At 35.3% G+C, this 23,020-nt stretch overlaps 2 protein-coding genes across 5 annotated transcripts in view; one reads left to right on the top strand and one right to left on the bottom strand.

Annotated features, from left to right (window-relative positions):
* Nucleotides 1-1,452: 1,452 nt before the first annotated feature.
* Nucleotides 1,453-16,862, bottom strand: LOC135691616 (eukaryotic translation initiation factor 3 subunit L-like). 2 transcript variants are annotated; one of them, XM_065209535.2, is made up of 21 exons: nucleotides 16,752-16,859; nucleotides 15,852-15,905; nucleotides 14,313-14,373; nucleotides 13,801-13,877; nucleotides 13,059-13,093; nucleotides 12,823-12,902; nucleotides 12,503-12,564; nucleotides 12,077-12,140; nucleotides 11,242-11,315; nucleotides 10,858-10,941; nucleotides 9,639-9,884; nucleotides 7,436-7,609; nucleotides 5,709-5,771; nucleotides 5,111-5,181; nucleotides 4,657-4,756; nucleotides 3,855-3,928; nucleotides 3,333-3,390; nucleotides 3,102-3,140; nucleotides 2,409-2,501; nucleotides 1,935-2,015; nucleotides 1,453-1,568 (listed from the first exon to the last, which is right to left on the bottom strand). In XM_065209535.2, the coding sequence occupies exons 1-21, from the start codon at nucleotides 16,782-16,784 to the stop codon at nucleotides 1,527-1,529; spliced, it is 1,665 nt and encodes a 554-aa protein (XP_065065607.2). In that variant the 5' UTR covers nucleotides 16,785-16,859; the 3' UTR covers nucleotides 1,453-1,526. The 2 variants fall into 2 exon arrangements, with proteins under 2 accessions (XP_065065607.2, XP_088968338.1); XM_089112212.1 differs by lacking the exon at nucleotides 15,852-15,905 and having other exon boundaries at nucleotides 16,752-16,862.
* The window catches only part of LOC135691612 (voltage-dependent T-type calcium channel subunit alpha-1H), a 102,071-nt gene continuing 83,801 nt past the window's right edge, over nucleotides 4,751-23,020 (top strand). For all 3 annotated transcript variants that reach the window (XM_089112205.1, XM_089112199.1, XM_089112202.1), the window contains exon 1: nucleotides 4,751-5,044. The gene's annotated coding sequence lies outside the window, so the exon portion shown is untranslated. The remainder of the gene's footprint in view (nucleotides 5,045-23,020) is intronic.

The following is a 23,020-nucleotide window of genomic DNA, read 5'->3' as shown; positions in this document are numbered from 1 at the left end:
CTACAACCTCGTAATAGTTCAACCTCATAACCATATGTGCATAAGTCGCAATTCTTTGTGTTGAGATCAGTCAATCACTAACACCACGCGCGTCACACGCTATTGTTCGAGTCCCCTTTCGCTCTCAAGTATCTGGATTACTATGGAGTTATAGGACACAATAATACCTTCCTTTGTCGCATAATAGTTCTTGAATCTTTCATATCTGTTTTAGATTCCTGCCAAGCGTATCAGTGGCTGATAGTTCATTTTGTTAATTAGGCACGGTAGCCCCTTCAGTCTGTTACGAATGTGTTCAGTTTTCAGGTTCAATTCTTGTCCAAAACGTTGTAATATTCACTTAGTAAGTCGTTTTTGAGTCCTATCATTATAAGAATTTAAGTAACAGGGATAAGAAATAGTAAAGTTGTTTAAGATTCAGATTCTGATATCTTGCCTGCTATATTCTAGTCAAGGCTTAGGATATAAAAATCCTGGTACTGGTATCTATATTCTAGTCCAAGAGTATAGAGCCTCAAAAATAGAGCGGCTTTATTTGCCCGGCCTAAGAAGATACCAAGCGCAAAAACTCCGAGCCGCATATATTGTTGCGGTGATGTTCTAAGGTAACGCGGTGACTTTGACTTCTCAGGTAGCTATTTATTTATAACGCGCGGTGATTTCGAAGGAGAGTTTTTTTTAGCTTTGAAAGATGATCATTCAACATCATTTGGCTGTAAACGTAACAGCCGACTCTTAGTTCATTTGGGAACTCGGATGAAAGGTTTTTTAGCACAGGTACCTCCAATCTAAATAAAGCTACTTTTCTGCAAACGCTTCACTCCTTAGAGGAGTGCCCTTGGTTTTTCCTGGATCTTGAATGCTTTCAAAGCCTTTCCTGTGTAAAATATTATCTGTGTAACCTTTCACTAGAAAATCGTCCCGTAGCTTACGTAATACAGTGACAGATCTAGGTTCGCTAGAGAAACAGTCAGAAAATGGGGGAAATGCTTTTCCATCCGGGGAGAAAAAGAATAGCCTTTCCACCTACACTAAGACGGCATCCTCCCTAAATAATTTAAGGAAAAATAGTTTCTGCTTAAGGGCATGCCCTCCTGAGAAGATTGATAAAAGAACTATGATAAGAGCTACCCAACATATTAAGAAACTACCAACGTTGTAGAATATAAACTATTATAAAGTGGAGCTTTGTGCAAATTTTCATATCGCTTCCACTATGTATTGTTGACGCTTTTTACCAAAGCTAATTTGTGACAAAGGTCTAACAGGCCTTGCATTTAGTTAGGAAGGTGAACGGTTCATTTTTTTGCTGTCTCGTCCTCAAGCCCTATGTGGTTTCTTCCAATTTCGTAACTCAAAGTGTTCGAAAAAGATCCTTACATGTATTGGACGATTCTTTAATCCGAGACTTCCAAAATACGATTAGAGTGAGACTGGAGAAAAGACGCAACCTTTAAACATTTGTTGTCATAAATATTTGTTCAACTTCAATATTGTCGTCCATGCTACTGTGACTTTCGAAATTTTCATGCCTTCGTAGAACCCAGAGCTTTTACATTGAGGTTCAGCTAGAGTAAGAGAAAATTATTTGTAGCGTTGGTTAAAATGCTAAGCAGCTGTTTCTCGTTAAAGAAAAATAGCAAACTTGTTCTAGAGAGCGTCATTAAAAACAAACAAATCAGATCTCAGTGTAAATCTTTTTTAACAACTCGCTTAAATACGAAAAGTACAAACTTGATGATTTTGATTGGTTTCAAATATGCTAACACTACGACAGATCCACTGCTCTGATAGTGACAAAATAACATGCCTTGCGATAATCAAGAAAGATCTAGAATGCGACAAAGGCATCATGCATAAATGGAGCGTAAAAATAAAGTAATCATGCAGGATTAGATAAAGCTTTAAACTAAAGTGAGGGCTAGGATTCTTACATCTTCAATTTTCCCAATGTGACGTATAAAGAAGTCCCCATATCTTCGTGCAACCTTGGTGTCAGCAATATGGATCATGTCCTGAAAATTGAGTGACAATGTATTGCCTCATATCTTTAAACATGGTAAACATCCTCAAAGAGTTGATACGTAATAAAGAAGAAAGGAAGTTGTCTGAACCAAAAAAGACATAACCCTTGAATGTGATGTGAGGTGGAGATTATTACTCTGTCTTACTTTATGATACTCGTTAGAGTATCATAATTCATTGTCTTTCAAAAAATTATCATTATGATAAAATTAAAAAATTATCATTATGATAAAAGTTGTACAGTTTTCTTACACAAGCCGTTATTGACTAGAAACCAATAACACGAAGAAGGAGATATACATCTTGAGGATATTTGAGTTAAAGCAACTTCAATTTCTCAGCGCATTAGGGGTGAACAAACGCTGTTTAATGTAGATACTCACCTGATCAATATAGAAGTCAACTTCTGAGGAAGATTGAAACTCGCCTTCGAGTGCATCAGTTCCTTTTGTCCACACCATGTTCCTCTGTTTATGCTGCAAATCAAGGAATCAACGTTGTCAATCTTGTTTTAATTTATATGAAATGAAGAAAAAGGCATGGGGAAAATTAGGTTCAATTCAAATATGTTGTAGACAAAACAGAAGGGTGCCACAATAGATAATATAGTAAAGGCTAAAAAGAAAAACTATAGCATGAAGACATTCTCATTGTTCTTCGCATTTAGAGGTCAATAGAAAATACATAGCTGAAAACTGCTTCATCATAACCTTTAATAATTTGCTAAACGTTTATAGAGTATAACTAAAAAAGTTTGCTTAGTCATTCGAATTGGAGAGACATTGGAAAGAACAGTTTTTCAAAAAAGTACAGTTTTTCAAAAAGGTTTTTTTAAGTAATGACGTCATCTCTAAATTGATTACATTATACTGAAGCACAAAATAAACCCTAGAAAATTTGTGCTCGATTGTAGTTTCCCTTTTTAAAGTTGACAAATCAGAGAAGCAACACCTCCACCAGTGCGTACAAAGTGAATATCGTATTTCATCATGTATTCACCCGCAAACATGAACTAACGTATTAACCATATGATAGCATGATAAACAGGGTTGAAAAGAAGAAACATAAGAGGTTACCTTGTAGCATAGCAGTTTGGTTCGCAGAGTTTCTTCGTCCTGTCCAAAAAGAACGGCAATCATTAAACAGTGTCTCTGGCATACAGTGGTACAAAATAAATTCAGATTTACTCATCGATCTGTATTTATTTTTCTATCGTTTTTCTATATTTTTTAAATATTTATTTTTTAAATTAAAGAGCATCATTGTAAATTAAAAAAACAATTTAAAAAAAATGAGGCGTGACTCACAACTTCCAAGAAGGCTGCTAGCTTTGATATTGGCATCGTTGTGTAGAGCTTCAAGAAACTGCAATAAAAGTTTTAAACCTTTCAAAGCGGATCTTGTGATTTCGAAGTTTCGTGACGATTAACAGGAAGTTGATTCTCTGTTATAGCGTACATTACTCCGGAAAAAATTTTAGCATCATCTTGCACTGAGTGAATTGTGTTTTCTTCAAAATGACTCTTCATCTCTGTATATTTTGTTTTATTATTCAAGTCAGTTTGTGGTTACAAATGAGACTTCATAGCGTTGCATCAACATACTTCGTCACAGTCCATTATAATTTCCTTTTTTTGGCTTCAAGGTACCTGATCCCTAACCTTGTTGCTGATTCGTATGTTCCTTAAGTAAAGCTTGAAACCCAGTAGATGTCTGTCCACAGCGGCAAAAGGCAACACTGCTATCAAGTACGCCACAGAATCTGCCCGGATAGCACTTTTGTCAATCACAGAAATTCTGTGTTTATCCTCAAAACAGCATACACTTACCTCCTTATAACTGGTATATCAATTTGTTGCTCAATTTCGTTTTTAAACATCTTAAGTTGCAAGTTGAACGTCACCTAAAAAGAGCTCAGTTTTTAAAAAACACGTTTTATCAGTACAATGAGAAGCACAGTCAATTAAGGATAAACTTTTTCTATATCTATTCTACGTTGTAAATAAAGCTACTGGTCTTTGTGTTATGACGTTAGAAGTTGGATTTCAGCCATGTAGCGCCAGCGAAGTGTGAAATGCTGTTGAAAAGATCCTTACCATTTATGTCCTTTGTAAAAAGGTCTTTAGAAATATCTTTTTTTCAAAATTTTGAAACTGACCTGTTCTAGACTTGTAACAGCAATGCATGGTAAATACTTTTTCCACGCAGTTGTGGTTTTGTCATTCATAAATCCAATAAATTTGACTCAAAACTACACATTTTTAATTGTTAAAAAAATAACAAACATTACAGATTCAATCTGGTAATTCATAGGGAACTGTGTTATTATTTCGAATAGAATTTTACATCGCTAAAAGAAAACTATATGGAACTCAAAAAGGATACTATATAGGTCCTGAACAAACGATCTTTAAAAACTTGAGGCTAACAGCTAATACTAAATTCAGGTTTATTTCTAAAAAAATCCTGTCAGAAACAGTCTGTCCAGATCAATGTTTGTAAATACAAATTCAGATAACAGTGTTGCCAAAATTTGGAATTTAATGTTAGTTAAGATACGTAGCCATGAAATTTTTGCATGGAAGATGACATTTTGATAATTTCGAAACAATCAAAACATAATTCAGTTACCAGATGTGTGTTTGTAGGCGGGGCATCATAGTTTGTTGGCACTGGGGAGACGAATTTCGGGCAGCTGAATGAGAAGCATTCTTCGAAGCATTGTTTGTCCCTGCAATATAACGATGTGCTTTAGAGATATCGAGTAATGCAGATTTCCACGGGGTGAAGATGAAGCCCTCTTAGCAAAATCATAAAGCCATGCAGTTATCGAGTTTGCCTTTAAATCAATCAACGTTATTTTGCAGGTTAGAAGAGATGAAGGAGCAACACAATGTTATGCCACAACCATGGAATCTAAGAAATCTGCTAAAGGGGGAAGGAGCAAGAAGTTCAGACGCTGATGGAAGGTGCAAGAATAAATACGTAAAATGAAAAGAAAGAAAAAAGCCAGATTGCTGTAAGTACATGAATCAAATGTTTCTGTATTACCTCTAGGAAAATAATTATCAATAGCTATACATACCCTTTCTGCATTTTATTCATCTTGTCACCAAACTTTTCTCTTAGTTGTTGATGAATACTTTCATCGATTCTCTGGGTTGATAATAACAAGAGTTATATAAACAAAATAGCTTTTTATAAAGGAAAAAAGTGTTGAACGAATTTAACGTAGCATAATACAGATTCTCTACTCAAGTTAGGCAAAATAGTTAGGCAAATATCAAACAAGCTATTTTATTGTCTTAAAAGGGACAAGAGCAAGGCTTAACTTTGCCTAATCTTCCCGTCTGACGTACGTTTTCTTAGACTTTTGGCAACGATTATTGGCTGTCATCACGGTTATACTCGATAACGCAAATATGCATTTAACGGCATCCATTAATTGCTTGTGAAGTGAAAATTAGCTATGATATTCTCAGTTTCGATTTTCGAATATATCTTAATACCAGCAAGGGTGGATGTGATAACTTGAAACAGATTGTAACGTAGTTGACGGTACACGTTTCTGCTGAATTCACTCTTACAAAAATAATAGGTGTTGGAAAACATAAAATCTGAGCTGTTTTCTCTACTGGACTGAATGCTTTTCAAAACGGGTACAATATAATTAACGAGCTCACCTGTGGACACAAAACCAGGCAAATCAAAAGAAGATTGTGCATCTTTTCATTATTTTTCATCATCTAAAAGAACAGAATCAAAGTTGAAATTTGAAGCCAGAGGAAATTCGTAGTAATGTCATATTTGTACTAATCAGTGACACTGAATTCAGGTCTCTACTGGCATACAATCGTACGTATTTATATGTGCAGGGTTCTCAAGGTTGGAAAGCTTTTGCATTTTCACTTAAATCCTGCATGAACTACATTAGTTAACTTTTTCACTTTTTAGTAAAAAGCACTATAAACATAATACAATGTCATTAGGTCTTTAAGCAAATAGCTGCTTTTAACAACCAGATATTTTCAAGAAGCATTTATCATGTGGTTCAGAAAAGGTTTTTGCCATTTTCAGCACACGTATTTGACAAACCATCCTATATTGAATATACCACCCCCCCTACAGTGAATACCGACAGCCCACTAGAGCAGTCTTTCTCAGAGTCAAATTTCTATTACGAAAAACCACCTTGAACAGAAATCCTTGTAAAACCTCTAGCGAAATGCCAAAACAATGTTGAAGACCCAAGGTAACGTGGCAAGGCACTCGTCTCGAATTGAATTCACCCCCCTACAGTGAATATAGACAGCCCACTAGAGCAGTCTTTCTCAGAGTCAAATTTCTATTACGAAAAACCACCTTGAACAGAAATCCTTGTAAAACCTCTAGCGAAATGCCAAAACAATGTTGAAGACCCAAGGTAACGTGGCAAGGCACTCGTCTCGAATTGAATTCACCCCCCTACAGTGAATATAGACAGCCCACTAGAGCAGTCTTTCTCAGAGTCAAATTTCTATTACGAAAAACCACCTTGAACAGAAATCCTTGTAAAACCTCTAGCGAAATGCCAAAACAATGTTGAAGACCCAAGGTAACGTGGCAAGGCACTCGTCTCGAATTGAATTCACCCCCCTACAGTGAATATAGACAGCCCACTAGAGCAGTCTTTCTCAGAGTCAAATTTCTATTACGAAAAACCACCTTGAACAGAAATCCTTGTAAAACCTCTAGCGAAATGCCAAAACAATGTTGAAGACCCAAGGTAACGTGGCAAGGCACTCGTCTCGAATTGAATTCACCCCCCTACAGTGAATATAGACAGCCCACTAGAGCAGTCTTTCTCAGAGTCAAATTTCTATTACGAAAAACCACCTTGAACAGAAATCCTTGTAAAACCTCTAGCGAAATGCCAAAACAATGTTGAAGACCCAAGGTAACGTGGCAAGGCACTCGTCTCGAATTGAATTCACCCCCCTACAGTGAATATAGACAGCCCACTAGAGCAGTCTTTCTCAGAGTCAAATTTCTATTACGAAAAACCACCTTGAACAGAAATCCTTGTAAAACCTCTAGCGAAATGCCAAAACAATGTTGAAGACCCAAGGTAACGTGGCAAGGCACTCGTCTCGAATTGAATTCACCCCCCTACAGTGAATATAGACAGCCCACTAGAGCAGTCTTTCTCAGAGTCAAATTTCTATTACGAAAAACCACCTTGAACAGAAATCCTTGTAAAACCTCTAGCGAAATGCCAAAACAATGTTGAAGACCCAAGGTAACGTGGCAAGACACTCGTCTCGAATTTAATAAAACAAACTAACTTAAGTAAACGGACCATACTGGTAAAGAAAGCTAAAATTGAACCCAAGCAAACAATCATTTACACACAAGCAAACGTGACCATTACCTGATCGAACTGGTAAGATTTTGACTGGGTTAGGGCTGGTTTAGCCCTTTGGATGTACAGCAAAATATTTGTGAAACTTCGAATTGCATCCTGGTAGCGACGCATCATCATGTAGGCAAAACCAACGTAATAGTAAGTTGTGACTTGGCATGCTGGGACGCGAGAATACAAGGTCTGTGAAAAATATAATGACACATTAAAATATGACATGAGCAAGGCAGGGCACCATTAACTAATAAAGGGGCATATGACACGTGATTATTTTTTATTTTCTTTTAATACTTCAGAAACTGCTGCCACTTTACCCTCTTGAGTGAACTTTTACAGTCGGTGAAAATAAAATCAGAAGTTATTAACTTTAATTCGGTTGAAAATGTCGTTGAAAACCATCTGAATGTTCATGAGTGGTTTAAGTAAGTTAATCTTTGTCTTGTTCTGCCTACATACAATGAATAGTTTACTCAAACAAACTACTAGTTCACCAAAACACACATTTATTTTGAAATGCTTCGCGTGTAAGAGAATAATAAGTGGGAAATTGCACCATCTCTAAATTGCATTGAGAAACAAAGACATGGCAACAGCCCTTTCAATGAAAATCCATATGTACTGTGAAATAATTTGCGTACAGAGTAGTGACTATTGACAGCAAGTAAACAAGCTTTGCCTATCCTCTGTAGCTAGCATTCATTCCTTAGCTTTAAATTTTTTATGAAAGACTTTGCCATTTGCCTGGCAAGATGATACGATCATGATCAAAATTTTGTCTAAACGAAAATACATCTGCCTTTATATATACACAACGGATTATGAAAAATATCTGGAATGACTAAAACAGAAGAGGCCTTATATAGGGTCTTTTTGGGTTCGTTCTTCTTTATTCGAGTATCAATTTAAACCCGCAGATTACTAATAGGCTGAACTAAACCAATCTCAGAACGAAGTAGAATCTAGAACCTTGAGCTTAAACTGATATAGGCCACAGGCGAGAAAAATTTTCATAAAAAGCAGAAATCTCATTACAAGGAAGAAAGCGTGTCTCGTAAGGACATTAAAAAGTTTCATAGCTCATGGTTTACGCATTTATAATTCATGTGAATTATTCACATAGATAAATGTGAGGAATTAAATTGATCAGCATCTTTTTTCAGCCTTCTTCCAATTGACATTACATTCGCAAATAGAAACCTCAATTTTGCCGTAACGCAACGCCCAATTATCGAAATTTCTTTAAAATATTTGAAACTCACAGTGCTGCTCGTGTTACATCAGACAAATTGTGTTGATAATTAGGCCATAATTTAGGGCTGGAGCTACAATTTATGACAATGATCCACCAAAATTACAGCAGTGATTCAGGGAAATTTATGACAACTTCCTAAAATTAGCATCTTTCTTAACTTAGCAGAAAAATAATCTCGTTTTGTGTTGTTAATGAGTCGTAAATTCTTACTTTTTAAGAAAAACGGCTCCTTTGAATAAAATTTTTCCACAAACAATGACTTATAAATAATGAATCAAAACAAGACGCATAAATTCAAATAAATAGATCTTCGACAACGACTTGTACATGAAGCAAAAGAAACAGGAAGAGCGACGGCTAAAAAGAGTAAAAAGCACACAATGTAAATGGCTAGTTATAGAAATATGAAAAAAGTGCACCATGAAAAGTCATTTTTAAGTTCAATTTTTTCTATCTGTTTAACGACCTACAGCTCACAAGAAACTGTCTTTTTTCTGCTTCACATATTTGAATTCTGTAATCCAGACTTTGCTCTGGTTCTTATGAAAGAACACGCGAGAAAAGCATGCTCCTATTTCACACAATCTTCCATCTTTTTTTGGAGTTCCTTTTAGAAAAAGGGCGTGTCTCACCTCCTAGTAAGGTATGGTTAAAAACACCGTTGTGAATTTGAATAATCTGGGTGTGTGAAGGATAAACATATACACGAGACGAGCGTGGTGTGTGACATCCATATGGAAGAGCGAATAAACTCGAGCGTTCTATTGTTTTGATGGGAAAAGAGGCTGATGGACTGAAACTGGCCATCTGGAAGCAAAGTCAATTATGCTGTAAGCAATGGCTGCAAGCAACTTCAAAGACGCATGACCCCATCATCGTATTCCTCGATATTATGCAGAAACATCTTTAAGTAGAAAGAAAACAGGACAAAGAGATTAAAGTTTTAGGAAGAAATGATACCTTCTTGTGAAGATCAACATTTCCCAACACTTTTATCGCCTGGTAATAATCTCCAAGCAGGGAGTGAAGCCTAAGCAAACCAATTAAGCTGAAATAGCCGAACATCTTGTACAGCGGCAGTTTCCCAAAATCCCCTGCGACAGTGTCTGGATCGCCATCTGCAGCATACACTTCAAGTTGCTCGTTGATTCTTGATATTTCAACCAAAGAGTACAGCACGTTCAACACACTGTGTACATTCCATATCTAAGGAAAAATTGCTTTTTTATCACTGTTAAAAACGAAAACAAAATACAACATTCTCTGGCGACAATAGCAGAAATAGATACCTGATTTTTGCTATGAACGGCACTTGGCTAATACTTTAACAATAGGCTTATATAACAAACACTTTGTGAACCATGGCACCATTTCATTTGGCAGGCGCTAGCAGGAGCCAGTTTAGGGCAGGCGAAGCTGGTTTAGGGTAGATAAAAATCGCTTTAATCTAAATGATCCTGTTTGACCTAGTCAAAAATCATGTGGCATTTAATTTACGGTTTTTGTCTTATTAATATTGGTTTATCAGGTTTATGTGCAAAAAAACTAAAAAAACTGATGTTTCAACCAAGCTAAAGATTTTAAATTTTAGTTATATAATCTAGTCTTCGGTTATAAATTGCATATGGAGTAACAAGTGTTCACATCCCTGAAAATGAGAATAACAACCTTAAAAAGTGTATCAACTAACCCAGTAAACAAACAAGCAATAATTTCAGACTTAAGAGTGATTAAAGCTGCCATGTGAATTTCTAGCAGGTGCTTCACTTTTGCAGGAAAAGTGACAAAACCAACAATCTCTCACAATGTAGTATGCATGGAGGACTTCATATTTTGGTACATGGGAAAACAACCGGACCTGAATGTTATTATTCAAATAAATATACTTTCTATTTGACATCGAATAAGACTTTCCAGAGCTGGCAACTTCAGTCACCTGATTGGTGAAGCTTGGTCAGTTTGCAAAATGACAAAGATCTTCCTACCCACCACATGGCAGGCCATATTCCTTCTTCTTCTTCCAAACAAACATGGTCTGTATCATGCAAACATTGTATCAACCTCTATGGACTGAATAAATGTATTTGCTGTGTCCAAACCCAATTAATCATAACTTATTGGAAGCAAAGTTTCAGAACCTCTTTAGTTTTCATACACTTTGACAACAAATAAATGTTACCTTGTTTTGATCTTCCTTCAGTGACATTTTATCCTCCTCAGGCATTTTTGCCACTTTTGCTTTGTAATGAGTGAAAGACTGGAACTGTAAAGACAATTTTCATTTCATAATCAACTAATTGTTTTTTACTAATATCTGGAAAAATCAAATGGTAGGAGGAAAAAGGAACTCAAAATTGAATAATTCACAAAAGAAATTAAAAACTTGTTTAAATGATTAAACGCAAGAATTAACAAATCTTGGCCTAATCTTTGATGATTATAAAGGGGAAAGAATCTTGAGGTAGGCAAATTAACTTTTTTAGAGATTTTGATTGACAGTAATGATTAAAGTTATTTCGAAACAGATATAAAACATGTGACAAGTATTAATCAAAGGACTTACTTGATAAATAAATTCATCTATGATATCCCACAGCCATTGGTTTGGTAGAGCAAGGGGTACTGGTTCAGACTCATCTACAACAAAACAGAATAATTCAAATAATATGTGTAAATAATGAAGAGTAAAAATTCTGTGTGAGCAATCCTCGATGTTATAACTGACTAACCATTTATTACTATTTCTAAAGAAACTGGACATAATAGTTGTCTGATCATGGCATTAAGCGAGATACTAAGAGTAGATACTTAGAACCGCTACCCTTTATTCTATACACCTACAGCATGAGCAGCTCTTGATAATCAATGCAGTTCAGCGTGTTATACGTCAAGTAATGAGCAAAAATTTATCTTGTCCAATTTATCTAAATATTATTAAATAGCCACCTTGTACACGAATCAAAGATAAGAGCCAAGGCTATAATAGTTTTTTGATTCTACTCTTCTATTCTTTTTTAAACCAGTACTCCATGTATTCTTTTTACCTGATGAAGAGTTGTGCTCAAAAGGTCGAGCTTATCTTTCATTTATGTACGAAGTCATTATTTAATTGTATTAATTGTTGCTCATATATAGCTCTGCCTATAGAGCAAATGATTACTTTACAACAGACTGGTTAACAGTCACTTTTATGACATTGATCATTACATACAAAATATTTTAAGCAAAACCCTTTCAAAATTTAGGGCAGCAAAGAAAAAGTATTAACTAAATCAAATCATAGCTGAATCTTAAATCTGAATAAAAACTAGCTGTTAAATCCCTTGTTGCTAAAAATTCCTTATCTAGTAAGACAATAGGTAGTCAAAAATATGACATTTCCTGATCATGATACTCACTTAAAATGTAGTTGAATAGTTGGCAGTAGTTATAATAGGAATCCTTTCTGTGTTCCAGGGAGGGCTAAAACATGAATAAAAACATAATTTGTCTGGGGATTCTTGAAAAATGGAGCATGCAACTTTCATTAACCTGTGTATAAATCACTATTTCAAAGTTGTTATTCTTTTTGGTAATTCTAATCTAATTTTTCACCTGGAAACAATAACAAAATTTTTGACTGATATGGTACTAAGTGATTCAGTTCCAAATGAGTTATGTGCTTATACAAAGCTATATAAAACAGCTGTAACTAATGTCTAAGTCAAAACAAATATTTACCATTGATTCTTACATAGTTCCAAAATTGGATACTACAATTACAATTAATTGAAAAACACAATTTCAATATGAAGCATTTTGAAAAACCACAGAATGTTGCATACCGACAACTTTGCATAGATGTGCCTGTAATATAGCTCTTTATATAGGATGATGAACATCTCATCTAAGAGGAAAAAAAATACCTATCAATAAAATAGTAGAAGAAGACACAAGTAGACACAGACACAAGTCATAAAAACACTAGCAACTGAGTCATAAAAACCCTAGCCAGGTTTGTTTTGCAATATAAATTGAAAAGCCTCCTTATTGACCTACCTGTAACAAAGCAATAAAAATATTGAATATCAATGGCTTTCTTTAAAATTTTATTTAAAAGAAACATTTCTTAACAGAAATATTTGTATAAGATAAACATACATACCATTGCGACAAAGAGGTGCTATATACTTTGGGTCTGGCCAAGGTGACTTTTGAAAGTAGATTTCAGTCAAACCATTAAAGCTACAAATAAAGAATAAGTTTTCACAACTACAGCATATTTGCTATTGGATCTGGGAGTATTCAAATTGATAAACAAATTTCTCAATGCTTACTCAAGATAGTTAGGAGCTAGATGCATGAGCAAGAAAAACAAATTTTCTCCAAATCATAACTTACCTGATATCATATGCTGATTGAATTTCATAGACATTCTGTAAGAAAAATTATAATGATTTAGTTGGATTCCAAATTGCCCTTCAACATCATAAAAATGGCAACTTAATATTTGGGAAAACTTCTTGATCAATGTTTTTTATTTACCAAAAACTAATTTATGGCCCCTTTTTCTTAATAAACTTTTGCTTGTACACTTTGTTGTATTATGGTTCACAAGAAAGCCAATTCATTTTGCAGATCAACAGATTTCAGCAAAATTTTGTTTAGATATAGGTGGTTATGATCCACACTACCAGTGCAAACATTGCTTTTATCGAATTAAAAATGTTGCACATGGATAAAACTTGTATTCCCAATTGTTTTGTTTTATTGCATCATAATAGAGTTTATCAGGAAAAAGAAATAAATTTTGTCAATAGCTACAAAATGTTATCAATTTGACAAAAAAATCCTATTCAACTCTTTATTATTAGTACTTCATCATTGTAGCCTCTCAAAAATATGACAGTGAGTTTTAGATTGCTGGAGAAGTTGTTATGTAAAGGTTCTTATCTCAACACAATGGCTAAATTTTAATTTAATTTGTTCTACAGTTAATACAGCCTTTAAATGAAAATTGTTGATCTGACTGACAATATTAACATTTAGCTATCAGGATGCATTATATGTGTAGAATGAAATAAGATGAAAAGATCAAAATAAGACAAAATGGTTGTTTTATCAGAAAATGCTATATTGTTACCTGGTCCATTATCTGCTTTCGAAAATACACCAAAAAGGTTTTCACTTCGGGAGGCATGATATATGATTGGACATCTCCTTTAAAAGAATAGAGTTTCAAAAATTATATTTTAGCATTTAAAGGCATTGAAAATTGCTTTGATAACTGGCAAAAATTTGTAATCAAAAGAAGATGAAATATATTTTATTGCTTCAAATTTTTGTGGAAATGAGTTACAATTATGCCAGAAGAAAGATTGATGGTAAACACAACCAGTCTTGCTTAGCTTCTCAAATGTATTGAAGAGCCACCAAATATCTATAAACTACAAACAGGTAGTTGAGGTGAAAACAACCATATATATCTAAATATATATCTATATATATTTAAAACAAATGTCATGGTAATACACATCAACATCCAACATATTTATATATTAGCATATTTAACATATATTAGCATATATTAGCAACATCCAACATATCTTCTGTTTATTAAAGAGTCAACATAAAACCATACACTAAATAAACAACCTTCAGGAGGATATCCCATTTCTTGCATAAACCCAGGATTATACATCATTTGTCCATACTCCTAGAAGAAGAATTACTTCAAATAACTTAAAAATACAAGCAATATAATTTCATTATAGTAGAAGCAACTTCTTTAGCCAAGTCTGATGCACAAGGCCACAAAGTCACCTGAGAGTAATGTGGATGTTTTTAAAATATGGCAACATGAGTATTCTGCATCAAATCAAAGTCCCCTAGCTGAAGTGCTACTAATACAACAACAATGGCCCAATCTTTGAATTCGTGAAGCCATATTTATTTAGCATTGACATTTATCTTAATGTCAAATTTTATAATTAACAATTTTATATAAAGTTTTTAAACAGAGACTTTGACATTAAGATAAATGTCAATACCAAAAAATATGGCTTCACAAATTCAAAGATGGAGCCATCAGTGTTTCATTAGCAACTTGACCCTTCACACATAACTTGAGGGCATGGTTTGTTTTCTCAAAGATGTTGGCTTGATGACAAGGTAGAAATAAATGGTAATTGGATGTGAAATAAACTTGTATTATAGAGACATCCATAAATATGAAACCATTATTTGATAACTCCCTGACATAACTAAAAAATATACTCTTTATCAAATTGCATTTTGATAATGAGTATAAATTTTTAAAAATGGCATGTTGATGAGCAACATTATCTAATGACAGTTACAATATTCTCAATTTCATTGTTTAAAAAAGAAATAATGACAGCAATACCACTATCAAGTATATTTTATTTCTATGAGTTTGGGCTTCTTTGGGAAACAAGTAATATGCTGATCAAATGAAATTTTATCAGAGTTAATTTCACGAGGGATGTTGTAGAATTTGATTTCACTAGGGGTTCTTATTTTAGCTTATTTGTATTAGTCTCATTTGGGTGTCAATTGTCATGCTTCAGTTTGGTATTTAAGTCCTTGTGTGCTTCTTTGATGCCATCGGGAAATGATAGAGAAAAAGGAGTTCTGTAGTTTGGGCGACTGCATGAAAGTATGGGGTCTCTTGACTCAGATGAGTGTATTTAATTGCTTTGAACTTTGGGTCGGGATTATCGTGCATATTTGGTATGCTGCTTTGGGTTGGGATTATCCTGCATATTTGGTATGCTGTTTCCATGCTCTACTCCGTCCTTCCCTCCCCTTTTGATATCAAGCATAGTGTGCTTCTTCAAATCCTTGTTAATTCTTTTGTACTAGGCTAGGGCTTATTTACATTATGGGATTCATTTCAAAGGTCTTGTTATTTTTCATTTAGGAAAGTCTCAGCTCTTAATTCAGTCATGTTTTCTCTTCCTCTCTAATATCTTAAGTAACTAAGGTAGGATTTGCATCTGCTCTATGGTGGGGAAAAGTGAACTTTTTATACCCATTCCCAGAACATTAAGCTGCTTGTACTTGAATATTTTAATAAGTTTAGGTTTTTGTATGGGTTAGGTGAAGCAACTTGTGCCAATGCACCAATGGCCCAACATTGCTTCCTGTGATGAGGGAATGTAGCTTCTAGACCTGATTTGCTGAGGGATGTGTCTTCTGAGGGAGCAGCTTTTGTTGATGTTTCTTCTACAAGTAAGAGATTGAAGTTCAACTTTTGGAAAAAAAGAAATTTTCATAAGCCCCCAAAATATTAAAAGAGATAAAGTTCATAACATAAGTTATCAGTAAATATGTTTATTACACATATGCCAAGCAAACAACAATCCAATCCCAGTTTTCAATATTCTGATAAATTATTGCCACACCAGGAAATATTGTTGCCACACTGATTTACCAGTTCAGTATTTTTTCAGTTTCAGTTTCATTTTTCAGATTCAACGCACATGGTCAAAATAAAAGTAAATATCATAACACAACAAAGAATTTAAAAGGGTGATAACTTAAAAGGATGGATTACTTTATATATTAATTAGGTCGGGTTGATGCTATTGTATTAAGAACTATGCAAAAAACTCTACCTATCAAAGTTAAACTTATTGTTTATTGCGGAAGAGCACCACTCTCTCTGCTGTTAAAACAGCACATTTAGAAAACGAAATTTTCAAATAGTATTATCGTATATCAAAATATTTTTAAGTCAACGCAAAGAGTAGCTGAGACTATTGTTTCTGTGGAAAAATGCTTCCCCTAAATGTAAACTGATTGTTCATAATCTGCAATGTATAGATGAAGAAAGAAAACCCTGGTCAAAAAATATCCGTATTTACTGCATTTTATCATATTCTAGCTGGAATCTAAAAAACAGCGTCGATACTTTTGAAACATTAACACTTATTAGGGACACGACGACTCTGGAACTGGTGAAGAACAAAAAGGAGTGCGGCTGATAAAAAATTCAACCGAAAATTTTGCGATCTTTACCAACAAGTGCTTAAATATTTCTTGATGACACGATTCAACATTTCTACTTACCTCCAGTCTACCATCATCATTATCAGTGTGCATTTTGTCACAATATTTTGACTAATAGACAAGTAGTCCAAAGCTTTCTAATACATGTGAAAAAGAAGTAAACATGTTGTAACTGCCTCTTTTTGAAAATCTTGGCGCAAGCGAGACTAGTGTCAGTGTCAGTGTGCTTATCGTCTTTCTTTGCTGAAGGCAAAGGCACCTTCTTTGTCCTATCCTGATTAATCCTGATTATACAAGTCTTACAGTTTTAACATTAATTTTAAGCAGCTGCTAGAAAGATAGAATTTAAGAAAAGCACTGTTAATCCAGGGCCGACACCAGAAGTGGTGTATAGGAGAGGGCGTAGGTAGTAATATTTCCGACGACATACCCTACTTACTTTAATGGTAAATTGAATACTACGTATGAGTATCTATTTGTCATTTCCCTTTTGCTAGATATAGGTCTAGTAGCCTACTGTAAAACAAAATTTGCTATATTTTAGATGCAGATAGATTTCCTAAAGGTATAGTTACCTTCTTGCTGAAGTGAAAGCATTTTGTTTATTTCTGTACAGACTCCATCTAGAATCGTAAAAAGCAACCCTTGGCTTGCCAATCTCTGCACACATTCTGGTGTCACGGGTTCTTGTGCTTCGGTGGCAGAGACAACTTTATTATAAACAGGCACCGTGGAGCGTTGAGAAAAGTGGGGGGTCTAAAGAAAGTGGCGGGGGTGCTGAAACCGTATGGAAAGAGGCTTTACTGGTAGTTTAGTACTTAATATTTGGCATTTCATGCAAAAAGTGGGGGCTAATGCCCCCAGCCCCCCTGCTCCGCGGTGCCTGATATACCAAAATTTTTAATATACATCTAAATTATCGTTTTGCCACTTGGTTCATGCTTCCCGCTGTAAAGGATTGCACAATCGACCGAAAAAATCGCGGAGTTTCTCGCAAAAGGAACCCTATAGTGTCCTTAATACAAAGGACCACTACATTATTCCGTATAGACCAACTTTGTCTATTTTCAGCCAATGCAACATAAAATAATCGATCAAAAGCAAAATTGCTAATAATGAAATATGGAAAGACATCATCAGCCAGTCGTTGGGATGTGACTTGTAGAGATTCCTAAAACTTTCCGCAAGGCATTTAGATTTTCCGACAAAAAGCCTTAAAGGTGGGGGGGGGGGTGATGCGCCCTTCCATGCCCCTCATTGGCATCGGTTACAGTTAAGGTCTAAATTGTCAATGTTTCCCAAACAAATGTAGGACAATAGTACAAGTTATATTTGCTAATCATTTGCTTGCATTTATAGTTATCAGTAAGCAAGAGGGGGCATGAAAAATGTTCGTGAAAATTGAAATTTGTCATTTTATCCAAACTGTATTACACTATGATTGAGAATTCACGATGAGTATTGGGGTGGCTTTTCAGGTCAAACTAATTTCCAGGAGACTCACTGCTTTCCATCAGTGCTATGCTTTGCTTGTCATGTTTTAGCTTTTGGTTATTTCTGCACATGAGGTGGTCTGCTTTGTGGACACTGTCACCTGATTTAGTGCTTGGGTCTGACAGCAGATCTTTTTGCCCCAAACCCTGCAGGAAAAGGGCAGTGAAAACTTATTCTTGGATTAAGGGGGGAAGCAACAATGTAGCTATATGCAATTGAGGGGGGGGAAGGAATAAACATGATATACGTAGAATTGCAGAGTAAAAAATTATTCACCGCAGAAAACTACAATGTCTAACATTGAGAAATAGGCAATTTAACAGTTGTGCTCTTGCGCTGCTATCTCTCTTGCAAGGTTTCTCACTACTTATAAGCAGGAAGAAATTTAACGTGCAGCGATGACCAATTTGTGCAGTGATGAAGAAACATTTGTGCAGCAATGAAATTTTTTATATGTCCTCTCGAAGCTGCAAGCTATTGAAATGATCAGTATTGCAATAACATTAACTGGGTTCTTAATCCCAATGTCACTGCCAATCCCATTAGTAAATAACAATTGGCATTGAACTGCAACCCTAAATTCATCTTTTTAGTGAACAGCAGCAAAAAAGATTGGTAGAAGGTGTACAGTCATGTATCACTGTCGGTGTAGGCCACGTAATTTGCAAACCAAACAACAGTTTTTAATCTTTTATGATGATTTGATAACAATTACAGTATACCATAGCTTTCGGGCTGTGGATAATCATTTGAGTAAGGTTGCATTAGTAAAATCTGCTGCAAAGAGTGCCTTTTCCAGTGAACTAGAAGCATCCAAATTCCAAAGACTTTCTTTTCTTTCGCCGGCAACCATGGTTGCGCCCCTGGTAGTAACGACACACCGCTCTATATGATTGCAAGGTTTGTTATTACATACCACACAGTCAGGTTACAAAAAAATTGCGTAGGTTCGTGACAGCAGCAGAAGAGTTTCGGATAGATTTTTATGATCAGGCAAATTCGTGGCCCTGGAAAATGACCTAACTTGAGTAATCTTCGGATCCCCAAGCCCAAAAAGACTTTTTCAACAAAATGAGGTCCTTTTCTACAAATCATTTGAAAGCCTGGAAATAATAAAAAATTAGATATCGAACCCATTTTGCCCCAAAAATTATCATTTACGCTGTTTTTTGCAGTGATGAAAAAATTCTTTAAAACAAACCCTGCTTGTAAGTTATGAAAAGGGTGAATTACAACTGATCCATTTTGCATTACAAAAGACGCATTTGCTTTCACAGCTGCATTATAACATGGACTCCTTCTTTTCTCTGTGAGTCTATACTCTGAAATGCTTTAAAGTCTGATAATTTCCTTAGTTTATTTTGATGTTGGTCTCTATAAAGTAAGAACATTATCAATGGAAAATAAAGGCTTTGGCAGTTGTCTCTGAGGCAATTTGATGAGAAGTTGGCAGTGTCCTCAAAGCACGTAATAACTTTCAAAGTGAAAAGATCGATTATCTTCATTTTGAAAATGGTGCAAAATTTAGGGTTGCAAGATCTAGCAAGGCAAGATCAACATGAAAGCACATTTATTATTCCTTCACTGTGAAAAATTTCATTTATACGCAATCGATAAAATTTATTAAGGAATGTTCTAGCAAAATAGCAATGTTTTTGAAGTAGTGAAAGATTTTATAAACAATGTTAGTTGTAAGTTGGTGTATCCGTACACAGTGGCGCCACTGTCCGTACATGTTAAGAAGATCTATTGGAAACAAATGTGGTGCAAGTTGTTAAGAAATTTATTGTTTAGAAGTTAGAATACAATAGAATCATTGCAATAGAACAGCATGCAATAACGGTTAATAAGAGAGATCTTACTGAGTTAAAACGTGCCTCTGTAAGGCACTATTTCAGTTTTCCGTAGCAGTGTCAACAGCTTGATATATCAACCAATCTGTTAACGAATTACCGTTCTAGTACATGCTGTATATTGATGATTTGTTTGCTATTTGCTGAACTAGAGAACGTTGTAAACTTCAGTCTCACATTAAAGATATCAGTCTCAGTTTAGGCCTAAAGGTAAAAAGCTTTACGATAGAGAGAAAGGGAATCACTGAAACACTTTAGATTGAAAATTGAGATGCATTATTTGTCTACCTCTAATAGCTTGTTAACACTTTAAGTTTAGCTTAAAGCCTTCATGGTTCAAAGGGCGACCAACATTTGAAACGTTTGCTTACGCGCGTGAAGCCCGTACGTTTTTGCCAGACCGCAGTGAGAAAATTGGTTCCGCTAGCATCAGGCTCCGCTATACAAGCGAATCTCCTGAAGTAGCGTTCGGCCTTGGGCTGCAGATAGTTTCCAGTTGCGTTCTATTTATTGGGTTGGTAATTCTTTTTCGAAAGCTATAAACGACACTCCTACACTAACACCTTCAGGTTGAATTTCAAATATACACATCTGTAGTTTGCTTCAACTAGATAGCTTTTCGGACAAATGTTTCAAATCAGTTCGGTGCGATCGAGCGCTTATTTAAACTTCTGAAAAGATTTAAAGAAATTAAGCGAAATGGAGTTAAGGGTATTTATCAACCCTACCCAACATAAGCATTGATTTTAGCAGTTTTCTTGAATGACTAAGCTTGTTGAATTGTCCTGTACATTGACGACTCATTTACGATTTTCAATGTATTGTATTCTAATGTTTTAATATTATGGCTTACGTAATCCCAACACATGGTGTTGTTTCTAACAGCATTTTACATATTATCCGGCCAAGGTCCTTTGGATACAGCTTGACTCTTCGTCTTTGTGTGCTTCAAACTGACCATTTCGGCCATAATAAGCAGAAAAGCATCAGCCAATGACGCTGTAAAAAGCATGAAATCGTAGCAGTTGCTTAATTCAACCGTAATGTCTCGGCCACAAACCATTTCCACTACTTATTGTTACCACCTAAGCTGATTTTCCTCTTCAAGCTTTTTATATGGTCTCTGAACGCTTTGATTCTGTCACGAAACATTATCAAAGATTTGCAGATTGATGCCTAGCCGAGAGTGACGTAATTATGGGTGAGCCCTCGATGCTATGAAATTAGCTGAAAGTGATTTTGGGGGATAACTATGTTAATTAAAAGTCTTCAAGCAAGTTGAGCATCTCAGTTGTGTCAGACTTTGCTAATAATGTTGTTCAACATATATTTCTCAGAAACATTGTATTTTGCTCTAAATATATTTTGTAACATTTAAATACTTAAATTAAATACTTTCCAAACCAACGTTTGCTGACATGGTAGAAGTATTCTGATTGGGAAGTTCAGTGGCTGGGCCTACATCTTCATAGTCTGTTTTTAAAGTTTTGGCAACTTACTTGTTCTATAAATATATAGGTAGTTATTGAGCATACATTCGACAAGGTCGAATCCTTCTGAAACACGTCGCGCGTTTTGAGTGGTCTAAATCTACTAGGGCAGCGGACTTTAAACTGCATTAGCTTCAGTCGTAAACAACTTTTCTTCTGAAGCGACTGTTATCTACAGCTTTAAAAACCTATTTCAAGTTCAAAGTATCTATTTAGCTGCATTTAAGGTCACTTAAACAAACAATGTTTCAACACTTTTTGCAGACAACTGTTTAAACAAGCGCACAAATGATGTAATGAATAGAAATTTGCTCTCAAATTCTTTAGTTTTCATTAAATACAGTAAGTCTGAGCTTCTTCCTTCCTAGAGTTGAGATATGGAAAAGGTACGCAGTCTGATCGTCTAGGAGGTTTTTCATTTTAACATCAATTTTCATATTTCATTGGGTCATGCCCTCTATATTTTTGGAAAAATCTGTTGTTACGAGTTCATTTTCTACCATTCCCCCTTCGAACTTGACTCGGAGCTGTGGTCTAGATGTGAGATGATAAAGTTCCTAAGTGTTTACGGCAACAAAGTTTGCTTTTCGGAATTTCTCAATTTTGACCACATAACCATGAAGAAATTCATCGAGTACCGCCTCTATAGTAAATAAGTCAATTAAATGGGTTACCAAGAAAGTATTACCATTCAAAGGTAGTTTAAGATAAACTGGGTACTTTTGTGGACTGAACTTCTGGACAGCAGAAAAACCTGCGATCTTTTCCTTGGGTTTGCCATCCTTCCATCCATTCAAAAGGATTGCGTTCCTACTACCCAAAAGAGTTTAAGATAATCGCCAGAAACTGGCCGTCTTTTCATCTAGCAGTTTTGGAATCGATCTTCATACAAACGAAATAACAGCCATTTTGTAGACAGTGGTAGTTTTTCTATAGGTACGCAGCACTGATTGGTGAACTATGCCGGTCATGTGCTTGCATTTTTCTGATTGGCCTATTTCGATCCACAACTGGGTATATATTTTCCATCGTGTTCTTTCGGACCCTTATTCTGACATTTTATACCTGAGGAATGTCAGACGAAAATAATTTCCGTAGTATGTTGTGAAATATTCCTTTTTTTTGAAAGCCATTTGTCAATTCATAAGTTGTTAGTTAATCTCCCGTCTGTAGAATCACTTGATTCGAACTGGTTGCAGAGACTGCCACGCCCATGTTAACTCACCCTTAGTGTTTAGATACAAAAGTAAAAACATGAACACAAAAAATGAAAGTAAAGTATCAAATCAAAGAACAGAAACCCCCGTAAAGGAAATTTAATAATTGACAAAAGGCTTCTATTTCATTAACTATATCGATGACATTTTTCGCTGCAGCCTTGACTGTTGATGTCAACTGCAGCACATTTCCAACTGTTCGTGACCTGCAAGTGAAAATGAGGCTGTGTCCTGGGCTTTAGCGGGCTCAGCCTGCTCTTGAAAGAGTTGATGTC

This window comes from Rhopilema esculentum, chromosome 13, assembly GCF_057945365.1.
Source record: "Rhopilema esculentum isolate cy_ngs chromosome 13, ASM5794536v1, whole genome shotgun sequence".
NCBI lineage: Eukaryota > Metazoa > Cnidaria > Scyphozoa > Rhizostomeae > Rhizostomatidae > Rhopilema > Rhopilema esculentum.
The sequence above is the reverse complement of the archived record's forward strand: the minus strand, read 5'-3'. Positions and strand labels throughout refer to the sequence as shown.